The following is a 20,202-nucleotide window of genomic DNA, read 5'->3' as shown; positions in this document are numbered from 1 at the left end:
AATTTTGGTGGATTCTGCTTCTGTGCCAGACCCCGTACTACGGCCCGTAGCCGGTGCTACGGATGACCGTAGTAGGCCCCTGTTTGGATGGTTTTATTATGTGCTTTAGGACTTCCTACTATGGCCCGTACCAGGTGCTACGGGTGGCCATAACAGGCCTACTGGACCATGAAAACATCTTTCTGATTCTTTTTCGCTTCTCCTTGGTTTCTACATTCGATCATACTTGACTACCTGCTTGAACCTGAAAAGCAGAAAAATGTACACAACCAAAGCATAAAATACGAAAAATGGAAACAAATTGATGAAACATAGTGAAAAGATTAAATGATACTAAAGGTAAAAGAAGGTGTAAAAACCACTTAAACTGCATGCAAAATACAACTAACTTGCCTGCTTTCACATGTTAACATGATTATAATTATAGCAAAAATGGTGACTGATCAGATATAAATGCTAATTCCTTTTGTAGCAAGGAATTTTCAAACTAGCTTTCACCTAACCTGACAGTTTGGTGAAACATCCCAGCGTCTCTTTTGAAACTTCTCAAAAGACTATATTATGATGCATCTTCAACGACTATTTTTCTTCTCTATTTAAGGAGCCAAAAGACTTGAAGATATACACATGCAAAAAGGCCAATGAACAACGATTGATAACAAAAGAGAAGTTACTTTGTCAAAGATAAGTACAAGTTAAACTTAGGATCTCTTATCCTTCTATATCTTAGAAATCCTTAAGTCTAAAATAGTCTAGTAGTTGTGTATTCTTTATACACCTCTGATTGTATATCAAGTGTATTTTTCCTATAATCATTTATCTGTTAGGTAGATTTTAAGAAGTCTCTTACTAAGTATTTGAGCATTGGAAGTTTTTTGCTTATGTGCTTGAGCAAAGGAAGTCTCTTACGTTAGTGTTTGAGGAAAGGAAATCTCTTGCTTTTGTACTTGAGCAAAACAAGTATATTACTTGTATGTTTGAGCAAAGGAAGTCTCTTGCTCGTGTGCTTGAGCAAATTGTAATCTTGTTTGATTATAGTGAAAATGTATTGTAAGTACAAGGGGACTTGATTACTATCTAGGTGTGAGAGGAACCTGTAATACCCCAAAATTTACCCTTCATTTTTCCCGAAAGCATACGCTTTACACCTCATGCATCCATTCATTTTTAGGTCATTTAGCATTTGCATTTCATCATGGCAATCGGAATCGGATCCAAGAAGCTTGAACATCATCCAGGACACTTTGTGGGCTCTATTTAGATGATCAGTCAACACAAGGGAAAGACTTGAGTTACTTCCAACAGGGGTCTATTCGTCAGTCAAAATGTTAATCTTGAAGGAGCAAAGGTTTGTTCATGAGCTGTCATGCTCGCTAGGCGAAGCCCACGTGTTTTGAAAAAAAAACGAAAAAAAATAAATAAATAAAAGAAAAAATCTTGGACTTGGACCTCTCTCATTTGAACCCACAGGTCCACAAAAATCAGGTTATAAATTCAGAGTTTCAGTGAAACAAAAGGCATTCTATTCCTATTACCCTGTCTAGGAAAAAGATAGTGAGAGAAGAACCCTGGGGAAACAGATAGTGAGAGAAGAGATAACAGAGTTCAGAGTAACCTCCAGGCAACTCTGAAAGGTTCAGTCTGACTCACACACTTTCAGCTCAAGCAAACCCTAACATTGGTTTGCAAATCCAGCCGTGCCATTTGATTTCAACCGATCTCTCCAATCAGGTTTCCCCTATATCCATCATCTTTATGCCTTTAATTTGAATGCTCTAAATGTATGAGGTATTATGGGTGAATTTGATACCCTTTTGATGCATGTGTTTGACAAGAGGTTTAGGCCTCCTACCCTTGGTTGCTTTTTGTGAGCTTTTTGTGAATTTTAATGGCATGATTCATGGGGTTACATTTTGATTTGGGGGCAACTCTTGGTTACCCTATTTTGTTTCTCTAACCTGTTTGTTGAGTTTTGTTTTGTGAGGGCTCACATGACTTTTGCAGGGATAACTTGCGTGGTTTTCCACCTTATTTGTGGGATACCACCTGGAGGTTTCATTCCGATTACCTGTACTGACTCACTTTCTTTAATGATGTTAGCTTGGAAGGATCTCAGGGTTTATCGTTCCTTTAATTGTTGTTACCTCGGATCTTCATTCGTGTGGTACTTTTACATTTTTCCCGCATTTTACTGCTTTCCTAGCTGGAAGACCTCGATAGGAGGCAATGTTTTTGTGTTTACTTTATGCAGGTTCCTTCGTCAAGGACTGCCTTTTTGCATGAGCATCCCAAACCCTAACCCTTCATTGATTTTTCTTCTCCTAAACACACGTTTACTCCTTCTACTACAGGTAAGTAAGTCTCCAAAGGTCGAGCATCCGGTAGATTGCGTAGTAACGTCGTTCGTCCAAAACCCAATTCATAACCCCGTAGTTAGCCGAACTACAGCTTGCTCTGATTCTCATTCCAGATGAGATACGTAGGCATAAGACGCGATGTCTTAGCGAGCACACATCCCCCTAACCCATAGGTCAGCCGAGCTACGAAGACTCTGATTCTCATATTCAGATGAGATACATATGCAGTGGATGCGACATCCGCGCGAGTCATTTTCATTTAACCCTTTTTTTAGTAAACAGCACAAGATAAACTCACACCCTTTAGACAAGAACTACAAAAGTGGATCCCGTAGAGTGTTACGGATGCGTAGGGGTGCTAATACCTTCCCTTCGCATAACCGACTCCCGAACCCAAGATTTGGTTGCGAGACCTTGTCTTTTCCTTTCCTCTTTTTTCAGGTTTACTTCGAGCGTTTCCTTTCCCTCCTTTGGGATAAATAACGCACGGTGGCGACTCTTCTGTCATTTTCTTTCGCCGGTTGTTTTTTCGCACACTGTATTTTTCAGGTTGCGACAGCTGGCGACTCTGCTGGGGACCCGGTTTCCCTAAGCGAGTCCCTCCTAGCTTTTGTAGTTTGTTTGTTTATTGGGTGTTCATGCTTTTGTACAATTATTTATTTACCTGCTTTACCTTATTGCATTGTGTACATATCATTGCTGTATTTGTTGGCTGGCTATGGCTGCTTGGTGATCTTTGTGAGATGAGTTCTATACCCGAACTCGAGTGCACTTAGGATAGGAGAATGGCATAGTCTTGTCGACTTGTGTGGAGTTATTCCTTAGCAAGTTGACTTGCAAGCCCATTCACTTGATGGAGGTCATATTGAGATCAATAATGTCACACAAGTAAGTTGTGGTTAGACATTACTTTTTCCAATATAGACCTTAGAAGCCGAGGACCTTAGTTTACCAAACCCATCTTGGCCTATTCGTAGGATGTAGTGCGAAAGTCGTTCAAGTGTAAGATTTGATACGATTGTTACGCGATACTACACTCATAAGAGTCTCTCTTGAGAATATTTTTGGAATACGAGTAGTCGTTCCTCCGATAATATCCGAAAGATGGGATTATGACTATGGGAACCTTTTGTAGAACATGTTTGGCAGGTTTAAACCTTAGTACACTCCTTTTGGGTGGTTCTTAACCTAAACTCCATGCTCGTGACTTGCAACAAACCCTTGATTCATGGTTGATCCGATCAGGTATCCTTAATATCAATGAAGCTTGGGTGTTGATAAGGTGTAAACCATAATCCACCAAAATGGGTGGTTGATATTAAGGATAACATGATCCATCCCATGACCTTTGTTTGGTGTGCTCTTAATTTCTCTCTAGACAGTGCAACCTGACAGATGTTCAAGCAGATACAGCAATCCTGATTCCCATGCCACTGCACTGCATTCACATCATTTTGCATCACATCATTTTGCATTCATAATCATTCACACATGTTTATCCATTTCTGTGGGGTTTATATCTTCTACTTGATTCTAGTCGGAATTTTCTTGGTTCTCATCAACGACTTAGTCTTTTTTTTACATCGTTTATCTATTGAGAGACTGGAATCAAGGGGGTAGAATACCTTTGGAATTGATAAACATGTCATTGCATTTACATATTCATTAGCATGTCTTGCATAACAGGTACCGCCATAGTGTTCTCAGTTTGTTTGGTGTTCAACCAGCAGGATAGCTGACCCAGGCATTCACCGGTACGGTACCCGCAGAAACCAACAGAGAGTAATGGAAAGCCTACAGGCAGAGTTCGCCGAGATGAAAATCCGCATGAATCAATTCATGGATGTGGTTCAAGGGGTGGCTCAGGGACAACAAGAGCTCAGGCAGATGATACAGAGGAATCCCCCTGCTCAACCAGAGACGGTGACTGATCCTCCAGCTGGAGAGGCTAACGGACCCAATGGACTGGGGCCTATCCCAATCCTACATGTCACCTTCGGTCAACAACCCGTTCATGATGATCAGGACGATCAGTTCCCCCTGCTGCAGGAAGACTTTGGTATGGGTCATGGTGTGGACCCCATGTTTAGAAGATTGGAAGAGAGGTTGAAGGCAGTGGAAGGACAAAATCCTCTGGGAGTAGATGTTTCTGACTTGGGGCTGGTCCCAGGTGTGAGAGTGCCACCGAAATTCAAGGTCCCGATGTTTGACAAATATAATGGCAACTCTTGCCCGGAGACCCATGTGCAAGCCTATTTCCGTAAAATGGTTGCATACTCCGATGATGAAAAGTTGCTTATGTACTTTTTCCAGGACAGCCTAGCTGGGGCATCCCTGGAATGGTATATGAGGCTGGACAGAGCCCACATCCGTTGCTGGAGGGATTTGGCTGAGGCTTTCGTGAAGCAGTATCAGTATAATGCAGACATGGCTCCGGACAGAACTCAACTTCAAAATTTGTCTCTTAAAAGCGATGGGTGCTTTAGAGAATACGCTCAACGCTGGAGAGAAACAGCTTCCCGTGTTCAACCTCCTATGTTGGAGAAGGAAATGGCTAACATGTTCATGAACACTCTGCCAGGACCTTACTTGGAGCGCCTGGTGGGTTGCAATGCCTCCAACTTTGTTGATGTAGTCTCTACCGGAGAGAGGGTGGAGAATTACCTGAAGACATACAAGACCCAGAGTGGAGGTGGATCCTCATCAGGGGTGAAGAAGTCGTTCATTCAGGGACAGAAGAGGAGAGAAGGGGATGCAAGTGCCATATCTTCTTATCAGAACAGGGATAACCGGAGGAATAACTTTCAGAACTATCATCAGCAACCGTATGTTGCGGCTGTGACCATTCCAGCTGCAACACCACTACAACAACAACAACCACAGCGTCAACCAGCTCAGTACCAACCACAACAACCGGGTAACAGACCCGCCTATCAACCGAGGCCAAGGACGATGGACCGGCGTTTCGACACTCTTCCAATGTCGTACGTTTAGTTGCTTTCTAGTCTTCAACAACTACAACTTGTGCAATTGCACACTCTGGCTCCTCCCGTTGGTAGGCTTCCGGTGGGTTATGACGCCAACGCTAGGTGTAGCTTCCACTCTGGGGCACCTGGCCACAATATTGAGAACTGCAAAGCTTTTAAGCACGTAGTTCAGGACCTCATTGATTCAAAGGTCGTTAACTTTGCACCAGCTCCTAATGTCGTCAACAATCTCATGCCCCAGCATGGTGGAGCCAACGTTAACATGGTCAAATTAGTCTCTGCGGTCAACAATGAAGATGGGGATAGTGATTGCGACATCGATAACTGGGTGCGTCCGAGGATCCTGGGTGAAGTTCTCAATAATTGGTCTTCTGAGGAGATTGTCCAAGCCACTTGTCTGGAGGAGTAATTTTCTTTGTTTATTCATGCATATCCAAGTCTTACGTTCCGCCAGGGCGTAATGACTCATTGTAGGGCTCATCTATGTGACACTTGCATTTTTTATCATAAATAAAGGACGTCTTTTTGCATTCAAATATTTCGTTCCCTGTCTTTCTATTTTTGCAGTTTTTCAAAAAAAAATGGCAATGTTTTGTTTAGTTTCCACTCTTTTTTTTTCACACTCATAAGCACATACCATCACTCATGCAGATGCACATCACCGGATTCTATTGATAACGGTTCTGCTATGGCTCGCTTGGACTTTGAAAATCCAATCTTTCAAGCTGAAGAAGAGGGTGATGAAGACTGTGAACTCCCTAAAGAACTTACCAGGTTATTAAAATAAGAGGAAAGGGTCATTCAACCGCATCAAGAGTCTGTTGAAGTGATTAATCTCGGCACCGAGGACGCCAAGAGAGAAATCAAGATAGGGGCTGCTTTGGAAGACAATATGAAGAAGGGGTTGATTGAATTGCTGCAAGAGTATGTTGACATCTTCGCTTGGTCTTATCAGGACATGCCAGGGCTTGACACAGACATCGTGGTACATCGCTTGACGCTCAAAGAAGGTTGTCCTCCGGTCAAGCAGAAGCTCAGAAGAACAAGACCAGAGATGGCTGTCAAGATAAAGGAAGAAGTGCAAAAACAGTTGGATGTAGGGTTTCTAGCAGTCACAAATTATCCGCCATGGGTTGCAAATATCGTTCCGGTACCTAAGAAGGATGGAAAGGTACGGATGTGTGTTGACTACCGGGATCTGAACAGGGCTAGTCCTAAAGATGATTTCCCCTTACCTCACATTGATGTTTTGGTGGATAACACGGCTCAGTTCTCGGTATTCTCCTTCATGGATGGTTTTTCTGGATATAATCAAATTAAGATGGCACCAGAAGACATGGAGAAGACAACATTCATAACCCCATGGGGAACCTTCTGCTACAAGGTGATGCCGTTTGGTCTGAAAAATGTCGGAGCAACATATCAACGAGCGATGGTGACTCTGTTCCATGATATGATTCATCATGAAATCGAGGTTTATGTTGATGATATGATTGCCAAATCTCAGACAGAAGAAGAACATTTGGTGAATTTGCAGAAACTGTTTGAGCGTTTGAGAAAATTCAAGCTGAGGCTTAATCCGAACAAGTGTACTTTTGGGGTGAGATCTGGAAAACTACTGGGTTTTATTGTTGGCGGAAAAGGGATTGAGGTGGATCCTGACAAAGTGAAAGCGATACAGGAAATGCCTGAGCCAAGAACAGAGAAACAAGTCTGTGGTTTCTTAGGGAGGTTGAACTACATTGCAAGGTTCATCTCTCACCTAACAGCCACGTGTGAGCCAATATTCAAATTGTTGAGAAAAGATCAGGCTATCAGGTGGAATGATGATTGTCAAAGGGCGTTCGAGAAGATAAAAGAGTATTTGCAGAATCCTCATATCCTTGTGCCTCCGGTCCCAGGGAGACCGCTGATTATGTATTTGACAGTACTGGACAATTCCATGGGTTGTGTTCTCGGTCAACACGACGAGACAGGTAGTAAAGAGCATGCCATCTACTACCTGAGTAAGAAATTCACAGATTGCGAGTCGAGATACTCAATGCTTGAAAAAACGTGTTGTGCACTTGCATGGGCTGCTAAGCGATTGAGACAATACATGCTGTCTCACACAACCTTACTGATCTCCAAAATGGATCAAGTCAAGTATATATTTGAGAAGCCAACTCTCACCGGAAGAGTTGCTCGTTGGCAAATGGTACTGACAGAGTACGACATCCAGTATACTTCCTAGAAAGCCATCAAGGGGAGTATTCTGTCAGACTATCTTGCTCAACAACCGGTTGAAGATTATGAGCCGATGAAGTTTGATTTTTCAGATGAAGACATCATGTTCCTCAAGATGAAAGACTGTGAAGAGCTAGTTGTTGAAGAGGGAGTTGATCCAGACGAAAAGTGGACTTTAATGTTTGATGGGGCCGTCAACACCAGAGGAAGTGGAATTGGTGCTGTCATTACAACTCCGAAAGGTGCCCACATGCCTTTCACCGCTCGTCTGACTTTCGAGTGCACCAATAATGAAGCTGAGTATGAAGCTTGTATCTTGGGTATTGAGCAAGCCATTGATTTGAGAATCAAGACTTTGGACATCTTCGGAGATTCAGCTCTGGTAATCAATCAAGTGAATGGTGATTGGAACACTCTCCAGCCTACTCTGGTCCCCTACAGAGATTACACGAGAAGACTGTTGACTTTCTTCACAACAGTAAAGTTGTACCATATACCTCGTGATAGGAACCAGATGGCAGACGCTCTTGCTACTCTATCCTCCATGATCACGGTGATCCGTTGGAACCATGCTCCCAAGATCGACGTGATGCGCCTTGATAGGGCCGCGTATGTGTTTGCTGCTGAACTGGTAGTTGATGACAAGCCCTGGTATCACGACATCAAGTGCTTTCTGAAGAATCAAGAGTACCCTGCAGGGGCATCCAACAATGATAAAAAGACTTTGAGAAGATTGGCAGGCAGTTTCTTCTTGAACAAAGACGATGTGCTGTATAAGAGGAACTTCGACATGGTTTTGCTCAGATGCGTGGATAGACACGAAGCAGACATGTTAATGCAGGAAGTTCATGAAGGCTCATTCGGTACTCATGCCAGCGGACATGCAATGGCTAAGAAATTGTTGAGAGCATGTTATTACTGGATGACCATGGAATCTGATTATTTCAAATATGCTCGGAAGTGCCATAAATGCCAGATTTATGCTGATAAGGTGCATGTGCCGCCGAATCCTTTGAATGTGATGTCTTCGCCGTGGCCTTTCGCTATGTGGGGCATCGATATGATTGGAAAGATTGAGCCGAACGCCTCCAATGGGCATCGCTTCATCCTTGTTGCCATCGACTATTTCACCAAGTGGGTCGAAGCAGCATCGTTCGCGAATGTCACCAGACATGTGGTTGCCCGTTTCATCAAGAAAGAAATCATTTGTCGCTATGGGATTCCCGAAAGAATCATTACTGATAATGGTTCTAATCTCAACAACAAAATGATGAAGGAGTTGTGCCAGAACTTCAACATTCAGCATCACAATTCTTCCCCTTACCGCCCTAAGATGAACGGTGTTGTTGAAGCGGCAAATAAGAACATAAAGAAGATTGTGCAGAAGATGGTCGTTACGTATAGAGATTGGCATGGGATGCTACCCTTCGCCTTGCATGGGTACCGTACTTCAGTATGTACATCGACCGGGACAACCCCTTACTCCCTTGTGTATGGTATGGAAGCAGTCCTACCTGTTGAAGTGGAGATTCCTTCTCTAAGAGTCCTGTTGGATGTCAAGTTAGACGAAGCTGAATGGATTCGGACAAGGTTCAATGAGTTGAGTCTTATCGAAGAGAAGCGAATGGCAGCCATTTGTCATGGGCAGTTGTATCAAAGTCGGATGAAGAGAGCCTTTGATCAGAAAGTGCGTCCTCGATGCTTCAAGGTCGGAGATTTGGTGTTGAAAAGGATCCTTCCTCTTCAGACAGATCACAGGGGCAAGTGGACTCCTAACTATGATGGACCGTATATTGTCACCAAGGTTTTTGATGGTGGGGCCTTAATTCTTACAACGATGGATGGTGAAAACTTCACTTCCTCGGTGAACTCAGACACAGTTAAAAAATACTTCGCATGAAATAGACCCGCTGGACAATAAAAAGAGTAGTCCAAGCAAAAATGGGCATCCCGGCGAACCAAGAAAATGAAAAAGGTTCGGGCAAAAATTAGGGATTAAAAGTGAAAAGATTGTACACCCGATAAGTTGAAAACCTGAAAAGGCAACTTAGGCAAAAATGGGTATCCCGGTGGATTGAAAACCCGAAAAGGGCGATCCAGGAAAAAGTTAGGGATTAAACGAATGACTGCGATTTGAGTAGTTCTGAATCTCATCCCGTGTCAATGACTGGAAACTTTTGAAGGATAGGAAACAGTCCAATCACTCTTTTCAGAAAGCTGATCATCTGGAGGATCTTGAAGACGAGCAAGTCATAGCAGAATTGGAACCCAATAGAAATCCATTTCACATTGCCATTAGATTAATGTCTGTTTTTATCTGTTGTGCGATTACCTCTTTCCAGGGATTGCTTCCTAATGTAAATGCCTATTCAGAGGCCGTTCAATCAATAAAATCATGTTATTCAGTATATCTCTGTTTTCATTTTCATTTTTCTGTTTTGTTTACAAAAATGACGTCCGAATTTTTTGATAAACATTGCATCATGACACATAAGAGCTTTACAGGTACATGCTTAATAAACATTTAAAATTGCTGTAAATTTTAAGTGCTTTGGATCGTCTATTTCAGAACAGGTACCCTCGGGGCATTTCCTTAAAATCCCCTGCAGATGATCGTGAATGTTTTCCCCAGTGAAGTCGCCAACAGACGAATTCGGTATCTTATCCTTGCAGAGCTGATCAGAGCGTTGGATTCTTCAATCCCCAACAGGTTCTCACCACTGTACCTCCCCCCAAGCGGTGGTTTCAGATTATACACTCCCCAGTAGAGTTGACAGTGTCAGACTATATACCTCCAACGGAGTTGACAGTGTCAGACTGTATCTTCCCAGCAGAAGCGGCTGCTCCTCAGAGTTCGAGGCCAGATCGATAATCCCAATGCCAGATCCATGGTTTCTTTCCTTGAAGCAGAACCTCGGTACCGTATCGGTGTTTGCTTCCCCTGCTGAGTCATCTCTCACAGATCGTGGTTGCCAGAACCACTGCCACTTTCCCCAACAGCAGGTTTTCAGTGTCGTTCTTTCCCCAGTCAGAATCTCGGTATTTCGTCATTGCTAGAACACCGTGTGGCGGGTCATTTCCCCAGAATTCTTTGCGCTATGCATCTCCAGCAGCCTTGCCAGGGTCCAGAAGATGGTGATCATTTCCCCAGCAAATCCCCTTGCCTCAGCTCGGCATTCTACCCAGCATTTCGCATCCCTGCATGTAGAATCATATTGCATTGCATCCTCCTAAATCGCGTAGCATTTCCATTTTCATGGAGCATTAGGCCATTGGAAAATTCAAACATACGCATGTAAGCATACAACATTCTCGGTATCCCAAGTGATGAGCTAGAATTTGTTTCCAGTACTCAGACTGAAGATTGTTCATGACTTACCTCTGTTATCCCCAGCAAGTGTCATTGGCCCATGCGCCGCCTCTATTATCGTTCCTTATTTCTGTCGATGCTGACAGGCATGAAGTTTCCGGTATTCAGACCGAAGTGGCGTTCAGGCCAGTTTTCCGATGTTCATATCGAAGAAGTTTCCGACGTTCAGGTCGATGCAACTTGTGGCGTTCAGGCCAGTTTTCCGATGTTCAGATCGAAGAAGTTTCCGACATTCAGGTCGATGCAACTTGTGGCATTCAAGCCAATTTTTCGACGTTCAGGTCGATGCAACTTGTGGCATTCAGGCCAATTTTCCGATGTTCAGATCGAAGAAGTTTCTGACGTTCAGGTCGACGCAACTTGTGGCATTCAGGCCAGCCTCTCGGTGTTCAGACCGATATTAATAATCTCATATCTCCCGATGTTCAGATCGAAGTCATTTCCAGTATTCAGACTGATGAGCGGCATTCAGGCCATGGTTATTTCTGTGTTACCATTTATTTTGGTATCCAGGTTAACATTCTTTTTCGGTATTCAGACTGACTCTCACCGTACCAGACGGATTCTTCTTTCAAGACCACCTCTTTGCCGATTCTGACAAGCATTGTTACTTCACTTCACTTCAGTGCAAATTTTCGGGCTTTTATTGTATTCAATCCCTTGATACCCCGAAAGCATGAAAGTCGTTGCTATCTTCTTTCCAGGTCTCCAGTTGATTGAATAGGGGCAACTGTAATACCCCAAAATTTACCCTTCATTTTTCCCGGAAGCATACGCTTTACACCTCATGCATGCATTCATTTTTAGGTCATTTAGCATTTGCATTTCATCATGGCAATCAGAATCGGATCCAAGAAGCTTGAACATCACCCAGGACACTTTATGGGCTCTATTTAGATGATCAGTCAACACAAGGGAAAGACTTGAGTTACTTCCAACAGGGATCTATTCGTCAGTCAAAACGTTAATCTTGAAGGAGCAAAGGTTTGTTCATGAGCTGTCATGCTCGCTAGGCGAAGCCCACGTGTTTTGAAAAAAAAACAAAAAAAAACAAAAAAAAAATGGAAAACGAAAATAAATAAATAAAGAAATAAAAGAAAAAATCTTGGACTTGGACCTCTCTCATTTGAGCCCACAGGTCCAAAAAAATCAGGTTATAAATTCAGAGTTTCGGTGAAACAAAAGGCATTCTATTCCTATTACCTTGTCTGGGAAAAAGATAGTGAGAGAAGAACCCTGGGGAAAAAGATAGTGAGAGAAGAGCTAACAGAGTTCAGAGCAACCTCCAGGCAACTCTGAAATGCTCTAAATGTATGAGGTATTATGGGTGAATTTGATACCCTTTTGATGCATGTGTTGGACAAGAGGTTTAGGCCTCCTACCCTTGGTTGCTTTTTGTGAGCTTTTTGTGAATTTTAATGGCATGATTCATGGGGTTACATTTTGATTTGGGGGCAACTCTTGGTTACCCTATTTTGTTTCTCTAACCTGTTTGTTGAGTTTTGTTTTGTGAGGGCTCACATGACTTTTGCAGGGATAACTTGCGTGGTTTTCCACTTTATTTGTGGGATACCACCTGGAGGTTTCATTCCGATTACCTGTACTGACTCACTTTCTTTGATGATGTTAGCTTGGAAGGATCTCAGGGTTTATCGTTCCTTTAATTGCTGTTACCTCAGATCTTCATCTGTGTGGTACTTTTACATTTTTCCCGCATTTTACTGCTTTCCTAGCTGGAAGACCTCGATAGGAGGCAATGTTTTTGTGTTTACTTTATGCAGGTTCCTTCGTCAAGGACTGCCTTTTTGCATGAGCATCCCAAACCCTAACCCTTCATTGATTTTTCTTCTTCTAAACACACGTTTACTCCTTCTACTACAGACAAGTAAGTCTCCAAAGGTCGAGCATCCGGTAGATTGCGTAGTAACGTCGTTCGTCCAAAACCCAATCCATAACCTCGTAGTTAACCGAACTAGGGCTTGCTCTGATTCTCATTCCAGATGAGATACGTAGGCATAAGACGCGATGTCTTAGTGAGCACACATCCCTCTAACCCATAGGTCAGCCGAGCTACGAAGACTCTGATTCTCATATTCAGATGAGATACGTATGCTATGGATGCGACATCCGCGCGAGTCATTTTCATTTAACCCCTTTTTTAGTAAACAGCACAAGATAAACTCACACCCTTTAGACAAGAACTACAAAAGTGGATCCCGTAGAGTGCTACGGATGCGTAGGGGTGCTAATACCTTCCCTTCCCATAACCGACTCCCGAACCCAAGATTTGGTTGCGAGACCTTGTCTTTTCCTTTCCTCTTTTTTCAGGTTTACTTCGAGCGTTTCCTTTCCCTCCTTTGGGATAAATAACGCACGGTGGTGACTCTTCTGTCATTTTCTTTCGCCGGTTGTTTTTTCGCACACTGTATTTTTCAGGTTGCGATAGAACCAAAATAGCTCTGTGTGTTATTCTTCTTTCTTGCATTTTATATCTGCTGCCTACCTCTGATTGAATCAGATTCTACAACCTTGTGTTTAGAATCTGACTTAAGAGTTTAAAAAGAAAGAAAAAGGCAACACAATTCAATCCCCCATTCTTGTGTTTTTTCACATTCAACGACGTCGTCGAGAATTACGTTTGGCGTAGCTCCAAGGTTGTTGTGTTGTAATACCTCCAACTATGTAGCAACTCATAATAGAGTCTTTTGTTGATTTTCTTTTACATATAATACTTTTTCATTTAGAAGGTGTGTGTTATACTATTGTACTAAGTTGTAGATATTTTTTATGAGTTCGTTTGCTCCCTGCATCCCGAGTGTGTCTTTAAACTGTGTAAGATTCTAAAGCATTTCTGGCTCAGATGTTTTCGTTTTCTGTTAAGGTTATTTCAATGTTTGACCTTTGAGTAGTTGCTAAAAAGGATGGAACGATGACATGAATTTGATAGTTCCTCGATTGATCGGTGGAGGAACCATAATCAATGGAGATGAAGTGGTCGAAGACATTACTAGAACTGAATCGCCTCCCCCTAACGGGAGGAGGCCGAACTTCGTGATTGGATATGAAGACCGACACAAAGACATCGGTCACTGAATCATGCGTTGTGATGAATGGTCAGTTAATTGATTTGAAATCTGTCATTCTTAGTTGATATAATTCACGATGATCCGATCGATTAAGGAAAACGGTTGTTGCAAGGCTACAAAGGAGATCAGAAGAGTTAAACATGGATCTTTATGAGTAAATGATTCTCATAGACAACACCATTATGCTAGTTTGGAACATGAGATTGATGACGTGTTGATGAAAGTCGTCGTAAAAGCTCTTCGAGACGGTGATAAGAGTCTTTGGTAGGCGAAGAATGAGGCGTACCTGTAAGGCTATCACTCAAACGACCAAATTAGTAAGGTATAATTTGCAATAATGAATGAAATCGTACCAAATTATGGCGCGTAACAATATTTATATATGGATGATGGTTGAAACTGCTCTCGATAGACGCATTGTAGAATATAAACAATTGTTGAATTTGATTCGACGACTAAGATGATATTGTTGATCAACTATGATGAGCAACTCCATAGTGAGAATCTACATACTTGTCAATCATAAGTAAGAATATTCTAAAGTTGGCTCGGTCATATTGGACTGATTGCTTGGCTCCAATAGAACCAGCCCGAAAAAATATGTATCTCAATTAAGTCCATTAATGTAACTCCGATGCATTATGAAATTATTAGAACGAGGGAATCTATTGGGAAGTATAATGTGAACTTAATTATAACTTCCACTCCATACATTGTTATGTTTGACAAATTTGATATAACTCCGCATTGTCTGGTCACAGTTTCAGCGTTCCACTAACGCAAAAAATAGGTAAGCATTAAAATATAAAGAAAACAGCATAAAAGGACGAAGGAGACACTTAGAAAAGTGAAACATTGTTTAGTTGTAAACTTGGTTCTGTTGTTTTGTGTCATGTTGTGACTTGTGAGTTCTCTTCACAATCCAACTACGAACCTAACAAACAATAGATCTATCTATCTAAAAATTTACAAAAACGGTAAACAGTTTAGTACTATAACCAAAATGAAATCAAACAACAATGTTGTTTCTTCTTATCTCATTCTTTTTCTTGCCACATTCTTTTTCACATCTGTTACCTCTGAAGACCCATATAAGTTCTTCACATGGAAAGTCACCTATGGTGACATTTACCCTCTTGGTGTTAAACAACAGGTAATGATTTTCAATCCTTTGATGTTTTCTTTTCTATGAAATAATAATAGTAACTTTGTTTTCATTGTTGAAGTTCTTTCTTGGTTTCTTTGTTTTATAGGGGATCTTGATTAATGGACAGTTTCCAGGTCCTCAAATAGATACTGTTACCAATGAGAACTTGATTATCAGTGTCTTTAACTATCTTTCAGAACCATTCCTCATTTCTTGGTACGTACTATTAGTATATTCTATAATTTCTCATTTTTTGGAACACTACATGTTTGAAGTAATGCCAGTCCCAGATTTACTAAACAACCCATTAAAAGTTCTTCCCTTTTTTGGTCTTAATAGTAACTTTTCTGCTAGATTAGATCACATGATTTCATTCTGCTTAAAAAGGTGTAATCTTTTTTTGGAACTCATGTGAATTGAAATATTTAATTTAGTTCATTGGATGGTTAGTTAGTGTGGTAATAATTAAACAAAATCTAATGAATGGGGAATCTTACATTAAATGGAAGTATGTAGAGTTGCTTTACTATGTTGTCGTTTTGAGTCCTTTTGTCTAATTGCTTTTTTACTTTAACTAGAGATTAAACTTTTTTTCTTAATGGTCCATTCTCAGTCCAACACTGATTAGCACTGAAATTGTATTTCTATTATGATGGGTTGGGCTCATAAACAATATTCTCAACTTGTTAACTTTGTAATTCATTGACTGTACCGAATACCGATCCATTATTATGCAGTAGTACTATATTTGAGTAGCCAGCCGGTAACTTAGGAAAGCCAGCTAACACACTGTATGTGTATTGATTGCCACTGCAATCAAATTTATTGGTGTGGTTGAGTATATTATACACTCCATAAATCCACTAGGACAGTGCTATATGAGCCGGTGAATCATTTAGAAGCCTTCTTAAGTTCTATAGCACCGATACCTCTGAAAAAAGGTGTGTCGGTGTCCGAAATCAACACCAACACTTGTGATTACATTTAATTACTTTATTTTTTCAAATTATTATTGGTGACGACGTGTCAGTGTCGGTGTCGTGTTTCCAGTGCCTATGCTTCATAGTTCTTAAGTGAATGGTTTAATTTATTCATTTAGCATATGGAAATGATTTTAGTTTGTTGGAATTTTATGGTTTCAAAATATCTTCTGCAGGAATGGCATACAGCACAGGAGGAATTCATGGCAGGATGGTGTCTCTGGCACAACCTGTCCGATCCCACCTGGGAGGAACTTCACTTACACACTCCAGGCGAAAGACCAGATTGGTAGCTATTTCTACTTCCCATCACTTGGAATGCATAAAGCTGCTGGTGCATTTGGTGCAATCAGAATTTGGAGCCGCCCTGGCATTCCTGTCCCTTTTCCTTCTCCTTCAGGAGACATTACCATACTTGCTGGTGATTGGTTCAAGCTAGGCCACCGCGTAATTAAACCCTTTGCTTTCATTTTGATTTTTTTTTTCTCTTTTCTATTCATTGTTTCCTAAACCCTTTATCAATACTTATTACTTACCCTCTGATGTTTTAGAGATTGAGACGAGTCGTCGAGAGTGGTCACAATCTCCCCTTCCCTGACGGCCTTCTTATCAATGGTCGTGGTTGGAATGGAAACACATTCACTGTCGATCAAGGTTGGTAACAAAAATAATTTTTTATTTTAAAGCATTGCTGAACTATATCTTCCTTATACAAGTTAGAACCCTGACTGGAACTCTAGATTTCCAGGGCCTCTTTCCCTTGGAAACCCGAGGGTTAAGACCAAAAAAATATTTTCAAATGCATGCCTTTCATTACCTTTACACCATTGTTTAATTGTTGAATCTGCAGGTAGGACATATAGATTCAGGATATCAAATGTGGGGCTGGCAACATCCCTCAACTTCAGAATCCAAGGGCACAGATTGAAACTTGTGGAAGTAGAAGGATCTCATACCCTCCAAAACACTTACTCTTCACTCGACATCCATCTAGGACAGTCCTATTCTGTTCTGGTCACAGCTGATCAGCCTGTCAAGGATTACTATGTAGTTGTCTCTACGCGATTCACCAGACGAGTACTCACAACAACTTCCATTCTTCATTACAGCAATTCACGTATCGGAGTATCTGGCCCTGCTCCTCCCGGGCCTACTCTTGATATTGCCTCATCTGTCTTTCAAGCCAGAACTATCCGGTACTCTTTTTTCCACTTATTTTGCTTGCCCCTTCTCTTGTTGAAGCCTAGTATTAGTACCAATATTTTTATGTACATATAGTGTATTTATTATGTTGGATCAAGTTTCGAACAATTCAAGAAAGATCTACTTCTCATAAATTCCTTATGTAAGAAGAAAGTAATTACTTTTTAAATTCTTTTTAGTAAGGCAATAATTAATGTGTTAATGCTCCTGAAACCAGGTGGAACCTGACAGCAAGCGGACCAAGACCAAACCCTCAAGGATCTTACCACTATGGATTGATCAAGCCAAGTCGAACCATCATGCTTGCAAACTCTGCTCCTTATATCAATGGCAAGCAGAGGTATGCGGTCAACAGTGTATCGTATATTGCACCAGACACTCCATTGAAACTTGCTGACTACTTCAACATTCCCGGAGTTTTCTATGTTGGAAGCATTCCTACCTCGCCTACCGGAGGCAATAATGGCTACCTCCAAACTGCTGTCATGGGTGCTAATTTCCATGAAAATGTGGAGATTGTGTTCCAAAATTGGGAGAATTCTGTGCAGTCATGGCACATTGACGGCTATTCCTTCTTTGTTGTAGGGTAAGCTTATAAGACATAGTAACATGCTGTTATTTAATCAAACCATATAAAGCTTTTTCACTGTCAGCAAATTTCAGCCAATTATACACGTGACTTTTAAAGTAATTATGATTGAAGTCAAACTTTTTTTGATGATCTAACAATTATGAATAGGTTTGGTAGCGGGCAATGGACACCTGATAGTAGAGGACGCTACAATCTGAGAGACACTGTTGCTAGATGCACTACTCAGGTATAAATAATGCTGTAGTTATTATGCTTTTAATTCATTTGTAAATAAATTTCTGCATTCTAAGTTGGTAATGGATTGCATACATGCAGGTTTACCCAAGGTCATGGACAGCAGTATACATTGCACTTGACAATGTTGGAATGTGGAATATAAGGTCTGAGAATTGGGAAAGACAGTACTTAGGACAACAATTCTATCTTAGAGTATACACGCCTTCAAAATCATTGAGAGATGAATATCCAGTTCCAAAGAATGCTCTTCTATGTGGCAGAGCAAGTGGTCGTGTCACAAGGCCTTTCTAGTTTAATTAGGATAGTATAGTATATTTATAACATGATGTCACGAGAGGGTGGCATAATGTTTATATCTATGTCTATCAATGATATGATGAGGACTTATTCTAAATTGGCGGGAAATTTAGTCTCAAAGCTCTCCTTGAGCTTCCACTGTTAGTCTCATTTTTTTTGGAAACAGATGAATGATGAAGTATTAATAAGGTTAGTTTATTCTGTAATCTTTGTAACAACATAAAGTTTTCTCAATAGGTATTTTGCCAAGCTTTTACTTTTCAACACCATGTTTATGATGCTTATATTCTTCCTTTCTAATGTACCATTGTGTTGATGTGAATATGGAGTTATCTCATGAATTATGCCATAATCTTCAAGAAAATGCTTAATTATGTTTACACATATTACCCTACTTTCCATTATTTCTTAACACTTCAATAAGTTTTCCACTCTGTTTAACGACCATTGCCTTCAAATTTACTCTTGATTAATGAACTCCATGTCTTTCTAGAGAAATAATCAATGAAATACATGTTACCACCCAGGAAATCAGTTTGCATAGGAACAGACACATGAGTGTATGACCCAAGTTTTCATCTTGGTTTATTTTCCACGTGTTGTTTTGACTCAACACAGAATGAGCGCTTATCAGTCGTGGACAGAGTACTATAGGACCTATACTTGCGGTTGGAAAATATCTCCGTATCCATTTCTACGGGTATAAAAATACTCATATACGTACATGTGCATCTATAATAAAAATAAATAAATCCATTATAAAATATCATATATTTTAAATTTTTAACAACATTAAAAAAAAATCAAAAAATTTATTTTGTTGAAATAAATGATTACTTATATTAAATATATAATGGTTTAACATTGATGTATTTTTTTAATCGATAGATATACATTTTTATATAAGAGTATAAATTAAAATATATAAATATATATTATACAAATATAAGGTGGGGTGAGTACCAAAGTACCTGAGCCCATATTCGTACCCATTTTGTAGATTTTTATCCTATCCATTGTGGGTATTTTTGCAGATGTCCATCGAGAATGAGTTAAATTGTCATCCCTAATTGTGGAAGACCATATCTTGTATTGACAACTAAAATTCTCTATATGCATTAACTTGAGTTTAAAAAAATCCATATGATTATTGTATTCAGAGAGATGTGGTAGACCATTTGTTGCATTTAAAAATATATTTTTATATAAGCATTAATTTGTGTTAACAAAAACCAATAACCGGTTGTTAAGAATGTATCAAATGTGAGTAGTGTGGATAATAGTTCCACATTGATTGAGAATGTGGAGACTTGAGCATTTATAAGCGAGAGAATCCACCCACCTATCACCTTAAGGTTTTAGGTGAATATGTGGTGTGTCTCTCACAAAGGTATTGTTCTAGAAGAAGAAATCCCACAATGTTCAATGCTCCCTAGTGAAAAGTATCGAAAGTCAACGATGCCAGTTTGGTGAATAAGAAACGTTCCGTTAAAGAGTGTCAACGGAGCCAGTGTGGTGAATAAGAAACGTTTTGTGCGGTACAAGAGTTTGTGGAAGTAAGAAGAGCTTCCACTTAAGGGGGATCGTTGTTGATCAAAACAAAAGAGATCAACCAAGGGTGTAGAAAATTATAATGAGAAAAACGATTAGACCCTTTTTTTTAAATCTTGCCTATCTTTATGTGATTAATGACTCCTTAGATATCACAACTATTTTAATA

General features: G+C 40.5%; 1 protein-coding gene across 2 annotated transcripts; it reads left to right on the top strand.

Annotated features, from left to right (window-relative positions):
• Window positions 1-14,743: 14,743 nt before the first annotated feature.
• LOC127138355 (L-ascorbate oxidase homolog) lies at window positions 14,744-18,746 on the top strand. Of its 2 annotated transcripts, XM_051064785.1 has the most exons (8): window positions 14,744-15,179; window positions 15,280-15,389; window positions 16,330-16,600; window positions 16,705-16,807; window positions 17,004-17,349; window positions 17,574-17,942; window positions 18,096-18,174; window positions 18,264-18,746. In XM_051064785.1, exons 1-8 carry the CDS (start codon window positions 15,030-15,032, stop codon window positions 18,474-18,476), a joined length of 1,641 nt encoding a protein of 546 aa, XP_050920742.1. In that variant the 5' UTR covers window positions 14,744-15,029; the 3' UTR covers window positions 18,477-18,746. The 2 variants fall into 2 exon arrangements, with proteins under 2 accessions (XP_050920742.1, XP_050920743.1); XM_051064786.1 differs by lacking the exons at window positions 14,744-15,179; window positions 15,280-15,389 and adding an exon at window positions 16,093-16,114.
• The last annotated feature ends 1,456 nt before the right edge of the window (window positions 18,747-20,202 follow it).

Source organism: Lathyrus oleraceus, chromosome 4 (genome assembly GCF_024323335.1).
Source record: "Lathyrus oleraceus cultivar Zhongwan6 chromosome 4, CAAS_Psat_ZW6_1.0, whole genome shotgun sequence".
Lineage (NCBI taxonomy): Eukaryota > Viridiplantae > Streptophyta > Magnoliopsida > Fabales > Fabaceae > Lathyrus > Lathyrus oleraceus.
This window is presented reverse-complemented; position numbering and strand designations above follow the sequence as displayed.

What these genes read in the sequence shown, in the direction of transcription:
- LOC127138355 (XM_051064785.1), top strand. Translation starts at nt 15,030, where the DNA reads ATGAAATCAAACAACAATGTTGTTTCTTCTTATCTCATTCTTTTTCTT. An exon ending in CACATTCACTGTCGATCAAG is followed by an intron (nt 16,808 to 17,003) that starts GTTGGTAACAAA and finishes TTGAATCTGCAG; the next exon opens with GTAGGACATATAGATTCAGG. An exon ending in TTGCTAGATGCACTACTCAG is followed by an intron (nt 18,175 to 18,263) that starts GTATAAATAATG and finishes GCATACATGCAG; the next exon opens with GTTTACCCAAGGTCATGGAC.